Genomic DNA, 7,332 nt, shown 5'->3' on the forward strand with positions numbered 1-7,332 from the left:
CCAGAGGTGCCCATTGTAAAGCCGGACATCTTCCTGCGAATAAAACCTGATGAGCTGGTGTTCGAAGCCTGTCCTGACCCTGAACCTGTGGAAGGAGAGAGAGCTACAGGTGAGCAGTGACTTAACACTCATGTTCAGAGTCTTTATTATTGGAAGTCTATAGTTACTAAAAATGGTTTTATGATCACCTTGAGTCACCTTGAGAGTTGAACAATAATTCACTATTTTGTGGGTCCACAAGTGTTGTTACTTGTTTCACCACTGGGGGGTCGGACAAAGAGGTCTTCTCATCAGGGCGGGTCTGGACATCTGTAAAAAGCCTTATGAGAACAATGCTTTATGGATCAGTGAGATCTTTCTTCTCTCCTTGGCAGATGAGGACTTCATAGGAACAGGAATCTCCGTCACCATAGACGGGAGTGCGGAGCCTTTCTGGCTGAATGTGCAGGAAACAGACCATGACGAGGTCCTGAGCGATGACCAGCGTGCAGGTCAGTCTTCACAGGGACCAGCCTGCACTATCACTGGTCTACCAGCAGGATGGTGGTCAGATCAGTAGACAAGCTCATCTATAGCACACTATTAGTGCCGTGGCTCGCATAAGGTATTGTCAGAAGGTCTCGCCTTTTCTGATTCACGTGGCCAATGCAGCTTCTATGGTCACAGGGTGCTCAACGCTATTATTGTATTGTATTATTGTCCTTATACACTCACCGGCCACTTTATTAGGTACACCTGTCCAACTGCTCGTTAACACTTAATTTCTAATCGGCCAATCACATGGCGGCATCTCAGTGCATTTAGGCATGTAGACATGGTCACGACAATCTCCTGCAGTTCAAACTGAGCATCAGTATGGGGAAGAAAGGTGATTTGTGGCCTTTGAACGTGGCATGGTTGTTGGTGCCAGAAGGGCTGGTCTGAGTATTTCAGAAACTGCTGATCTACTGGGATTTTCACGCACAACCATCTCTAGGGTTTACAGAGAATGGTCCGAAAAAGAAAAAACATCCAGTGAGCGGCAGTTCTGTGGGCGGAAATGCCTTGTTGATGCCAGAGGTCAGAGGAGAATGGGCAGACTGGTTCGAGCTGATAGAAAGGCAACAGTGACTCAAATCGCCCCCCGTTACAACCAAGGTAGGCAGAAGAGCATCTCTGAACGCACAGTACGTCCAACTTTGAGGCAGATGGGCTACAGCAGCACAAGACCACACCGGGTGCCACTCCTTTCAGCTAAGAACAGGAAACTGAGGCTACAATTTACACAAACTCATCGAAATTGGACAGTAGAAGATTGGAAAAAACGTTGCCAGGTCTGATGAGTCTCGATTTCTGCTGCGACATTCGGATGGTAGGGTCAGAATTTGGCGTCAACAACATGAAAGCGCGGACCCATCCTGCCTTGTATCAGCGGGTCAGGCTGGTGGTGGTGGTGTCATGGATCCATCCTGCCTTGTATCAGCGGGTCAGGCTGGTGGTGGTGGTGTCATGGTGTCTTTGGGCCCCTTGGTACAACGCCACAGCCTACCTGAGTATTGTTGCTGACCATGTCCATCCCTTCATGAGCACAATGTACCCTGTAACATCTGATGGCTACTTTCAGCAGGATAATGCGCCATGTCATAAAGCTGGAATCATCTCAGACTGGTTTCTTGAACATGACAATGAGGTCACTGGACACAAATGGCCTCCACAGTCACCAGATCTCAATCCAATAGAGCATCTTTGGGATGTGGTGGAACGGGAGATTCGCATCATGGATGTGCAGCCGACAAATCTGCGGCAACTGTGTGATGCCATCATGTCAATATGGACCAAAATCTCTGAGGAGCTTCCAGCACCTTGTTGTATCTATGCCACGAAGAATTGAGGCAGTTCTGAAGGCAAAAGGGGGTCCAACCCGTTACTAGCATGGTGTACCTAATAAAGTGGCCGCTGAGTGTATAAAGAGGACTACTTTGAGCTAGATCTCCACTCTCTGAAGTATATGGTATTTCACCAGATTATTAAGTTTCGAAGCGTTTGATTTCTGTGTCTCGGTTTTCTCAGTCTTGTTTTTGCCTCCATAGATAATAGTTTTATCACAAGCCCGGCGGAGGAATGTCTATCAGAGTATCAGCCTCACGAACTTACACTTGAAAATGGGTCTCTCGAAGAATGGGACAACCCATCACCAATTCGGCTCCCTCGCCCCAGAAAGTGCCAATCTATATTTAGGATTGGCCAGCCCTTATCTGAATGTGCCTACGACTTCACAGACCCATCGAGCCCTACACAAGCGCGTCCGTTTCAGTGCAACGAGTGTCAACAGAGTTTCACAGAAAGGGAGACCCTACTCTTACACCAGACGGTTCATGCAACTTGGACTTATGATCCACCAGACGAAGGAGAAGACTACATCATCCCGCACGATTCGAGACCGGTCATCAGAAGTTTGCCAGCACCTTTTATTTGTGGAGACTGTGGAAAGGGCTTTTCTAATTCATACAAACTTAAAATACATCAGAGAATCCACACAGGGGAAAGGCCGTACAAGTGCCTTGTTTGTGAGAAACGCTTTCACAAGAGTGCACACCTTAAAGTCCACCAGAGGACACACACTGGAGAGCGTCCTTATGGATGTCAGGTGTGTGGTAAGCGCTTTACCAAGTCCTATCATCTAAAGGTCCACCTGAGGACACATACTGGAGAAAGACCTTATCAGTGTCCCGAGTGCCACAAAACCTTTAGCGTCAACTCGCACCTTACTGTCCACCAGAGAACTCACACAGGGGAGAAACCCTTTGTTTGCTTTGAATGTGGTAAAAGCTTTCGGCAGAAGACCAGTCTTCTTGGTCATCAGAAGTCCCATCAGAGGCTAGTAGAGCGTAGAAAGCTCACGTGGAAGACTTTATGGGCCGAAAAGTGAGGCGCCATCTTTTTCCAACACTGTATAAAGTTGGTTGTTAACCGACGGTCAAACTGACAAAGTCATTGAGATGGTGGAGGTTTGAGGGTCGTGTAAGGAGAGTATGTGACAGATCCCAGATGTTGAGGTGCTGTCGTTCAGAGTTTGCTTGAGGAGTCTTCTGACTTTGTTTTATAAGTTCTGGCCCAGTAATGATGTGATACTGAAAAGCACTAACACTCTGCATGCTGGGGATTTACTACAAACGCAAATCCAAAAAGTCTATCGTAGTCTAATAAGCTGTAACGTACTTGAAGGAAAACTCCCGACACTGTAGAGTTTTACGTTTGGTGACTTCCTGTAAAGACCAAAGATGGTTAGACTTGAAACTTGTAAAATCTTAGGTTTGGTTCTGCCCCATGACTTCACTACCTTTTATATGGTTTTTTTTTGTTAGCGTGAGTGCAGTTTAGTTTTAAGTTATGGTGGTCACATGGATACTGACACCGAAGGCAAAGTCCTTCTGATGGGTCGAAGTCTAACATGAAAAATAGGGATCACGGAGAGCACAACGACATGTTGTCACATTGTAGGATCCATACTATTATAGTGACTATAGTACTAGGACACAAACAATCAATGTTTGCTTGATTTGTTTTTGGTTCACCTTACTCTGATGTTGTAGAAAGCCCACGAGAAGAGGAATTATATATATGATGGATATATATGGATTAGACATCTTTGACAGAGCCTAAGCCGATGACTAGTGAGCCAACACACACAGTAACCACTGGGTATCCAACCCCATACAGTCCTACGCAGACATGCTTCAAATGACGTCTGTACCTCTATAAACTGGTGCAAAGAAACCCTTAGGGTTCACTTGTTTGACCACAAATTAGAGAGGTGATAACTCGGTATTTGTACAATGTTATTTTATGACTTGGCTATTTCTGTATATTCTGCATCTAATGGAGTTTGTATGGTAGTGCCTGGGGTCGTACGGGCTCTGTGTCTGTGTGTATGAGCCCTTGGTGTTATACAGATGTAGAACGCATCATATGGACATCTCCAGGACAGTAATGTATAATGGTAGAGTACCTACAATCCATACATAGCGCATCATCCTCAATCATTACGTGCTGCGAGGATAGCGTAGAGCACCAGACGGTTCTCTGTAGTTTACTGCGCATTGATAACACTGTACATCTCATGCTATAGACCGACGTGTAGAATTGTTATACTGACGATGTCCTAGAATAGTCTACAAATCAGATAATACGCAGAGTATAAGGTGTGAATGAAAAAGCACTAAACAGATTGGTGGCATCACCCAGAGGTGATGAGTAGAACTTCAACCCTTTTCCATAGCTCAGCCGCCGTGGTACCTGAAAAGTGAAGTCACATTTATTACGATTGCTGTAATCACTTACTCCCAATATGCGTGAAGATGGAATTGGTAATAATCTGCGAGGGTTACGGTTCCAGGGAACCCACTATGCCGGCCATCTTGGTTTTGCACTTCTGTCTGATAGAGCTAGTTTGTATGTGACCATCCTGGAACACATCATGAGAAGTTGACATAAGCTATCGATACTGATCTACCTCCTCTACTTCCATCATTGGACATGAAAACCCGATCTTTGCATGTTTTGAGTTGCTTATACACTGGTCGACATCTGTTCTTCCTGCCTCCCCTATACAAAGGCATGGCCACTGTTTATGTGTTATCAGTGGAGAAAGAAGGGATTATCTACTGTCAAACCTCTCCAGGGGTGGCTCTTTTTTTTAACAGGTTTGGAGAAGTTGTTATTCATTGTGACATCAAAGAACAGTTGGGAAAACGGGAAACACATGGCGTAGTCGGCAGGTCCTGGCCGAGTTGTTGTGATCTTCCACTAATATGTACGAAATAACGTTGACGTACAAACAGATTTTGCCTTTAGGGACTGAACCCCCACCCCATACCGGCACAGAAGCTGCGACATATTTATAGGACAAGTTTGACTGGAATCTAAAAATTTATACATCGATCTGTTCAGTGTAACTAAGCACAGAGGTTTTTGTAAACATCTTCAGGGTCAGAACCTGGAGACCAAAAAAGAATCTAATTCGGACTAAACCCGCACAGATCTCCATGTAGGACAATTTACCATCATTTCACTTACCTCTTGAATTACGAGACACGAGTCAATGGGAGCTCCTGAAATTTTTTGCCATTAGTTTGAGCGGATGGAACCCGCAATCTGGTTTCCCGACCTACGGAGAGGCATCAGTGATATCAATCAACATGACGTCACTGTAAGAGGTCATCAGTCTGCGCTCCTCATTCATGGTCATTAGTTGTTTAAGCTACGAGAGAGGGCATGTTATTGTAGCCAAGGTCGGTACCGAAATTTAGTCGAAAAATTTTGAGATTCCTTTTATTACGGGAAAACATTGGCCATGTTTTTATCATTCCGGACAACAACTTTATTACATGGAGAGCACTCGGCTAGTCCATATAATCTTCCCAATAGCACAATATGTAGGGGCTGCTCCTAGTACCCCACGTTCCTGTGTGTATTATTTACTCCTCCTTATATCGACCTTACTCTTTGGTTTGGTTTTATGGATTAATTTCGGCATCGGTACATCTTCTGTAGGAGGATCGGGCTGCACTACTCCAGAACAGGCATTTGTTACCATTTGTCCTGACCGGTCTGTATATCCACTTCCCGTCTGACTCCTTGTAAATTGTGTGTAGAGACTTGTACATAACTTATGTATAGACAGAGATATTAATAAAGATTTATGTAATGAATGCAGCCTCTTTTATGGTCTGTCTTGTAAAATCAATGGACCCCTCGTAATACCCTATTCCTGCCCACGACGAGCGATACCGGAACTACACTCCTCAACATGGCAATCACAACCCAACGCGGCAACACATCTGCACAATGATGACATCATCAAGAACCTACAAGCTTTCGGCTTTGAAGAACCATCAGGAAAACAAATTTTTTTTTAAGCCACAAAAAAACAGAAAATTTGTAACAAGTCAGTGCTAAGGATTGTGGGATGGTTCCTGCTCCTGTTCGAGTGAGAGGAAACGAATCTTGGACCAAGTTGTTACTAATATCTTGGGACGACAAAGGTCCTGACAGAGGAGCACAGAGGGAACACCAGATTGTGTGGTGATCCATTCTATATGGCAAGTAAAGCTGGACAAACCCAAGACCTGGATTTTACGGTGTCTACCCAGACCATCAAAAGGCACAAACATCACTTGGCCACGAGACAGATGTCTACAGGTTTTCTCGTTGACCTCGGACCATTCTCATGCACAGCTAGACAGCAATGTAGGTTGCAGTGGATGTCCATTCCCTTTCTGAGGGGCTTTTGACAAGAGAGTGTTGCACCAGTCTCACTCTTGGGACAAATCTGTGTGGGAATTAGGGGGGGGGGCCAATAACTGGAGTGGGAACATTGAATATGTATCTACATCTATGATTCATCTAATGATCCTGTAACTTCCATAACTTTTGCTCCCAGAGATTTCAAGTGTAAAGTTACTTGACATAAAATAGTTTTCTCCTGCTTCAGGCTTCTTCCTATCCTGAGATGTAGAGCTAATAGATACATGAGGCTATCTGTAATATCCTCTCAGCTTCTGCTGAAGTGGGCGGGACTTTCTGGTTGTGACATCAGCTATGGACAGTGAGGCCAGAGCAATGAGGGCATGCACATGAACATGCACAAACCCGGTCAATCAGGACAAACATCTAGTACAAAGCAGGGGTGACAGAAAACTGGAGCTCATCATATAGAAATCTACCACATCACAAAGAAAAAGATATAGTAAAACATGTCCAACTACACCATAAAAAACACCTACATAGGTATAAGAAGATGAACACAAGGCAGCAACACCGTATGTATACTGTGTGTTTCATGCATACACATTTCTACTGTATTCAAAACACATACAGCTCTGCTACATACCATTCCTGGTATGTAATTGGATGACCTGGAGCATGTGATCAGTCACATGCTTATGACATCACTCAAGGTCCTAGAGTTTAGTACATGTTGCCAGGACAGATATTCTCCTACACCCAGCAGCTACCAATCTAATGCCCCGCCCAATAACATCCACCCACCTCTCCATCATCTAGAACTGGATAATCATGGCAACCAACCAAAGACATAAATTAGAGAATTGCTTATTTCACCTTAGTGCAGAGTTCGGCAAAACTTTTTATACTTGTAGTTGTACTTTAAGTTGAACACTGAGGGGTGAGGTAGGAGGGGCTTCTTTTTGCTTCACTTACATCCACAGCACAGTCTTTAATTATTTAGTTTAAAGCAAATCTACAATCAAAATCCATAATGATAAACCACAGACACTTACTCTGGGGGAACTTGTCATTATAAAAACAGTTATATAAAAAAAAAATTGGCAT

At 44.3% G+C, this 7,332-nt stretch overlaps 1 protein-coding gene across 1 annotated transcript in view; it reads left to right on the top strand.

Moving 5' to 3' along the window:
• The window catches only part of LOC140122749 (zinc finger protein 777-like), a 52,907-nt gene extending 47,194 nt beyond the window's left edge, over positions 1-5,713 (top strand). The window contains exons 6-8 of the mRNA XM_072143924.1: positions 5-109; positions 375-491; positions 2,070-5,713. Coding sequence (XP_072000025.1) covers positions 5-109; positions 375-491; positions 2,070-2,908 — 1,061 coding nt within the window. The 3' untranslated portion in view covers positions 2,909-5,713. The remainder of the gene's footprint in view (positions 1-4; positions 110-374; positions 492-2,069) is intronic.
• Positions 5,714-7,332: the final 1,619 nt, after the last annotated feature.

Source organism: Engystomops pustulosus, chromosome 3 (genome assembly GCF_040894005.1).
Source record: "Engystomops pustulosus chromosome 3, aEngPut4.maternal, whole genome shotgun sequence".
NCBI classification, from domain to species: domain Eukaryota; kingdom Metazoa; phylum Chordata; class Amphibia; order Anura; family Leptodactylidae; genus Engystomops; species Engystomops pustulosus.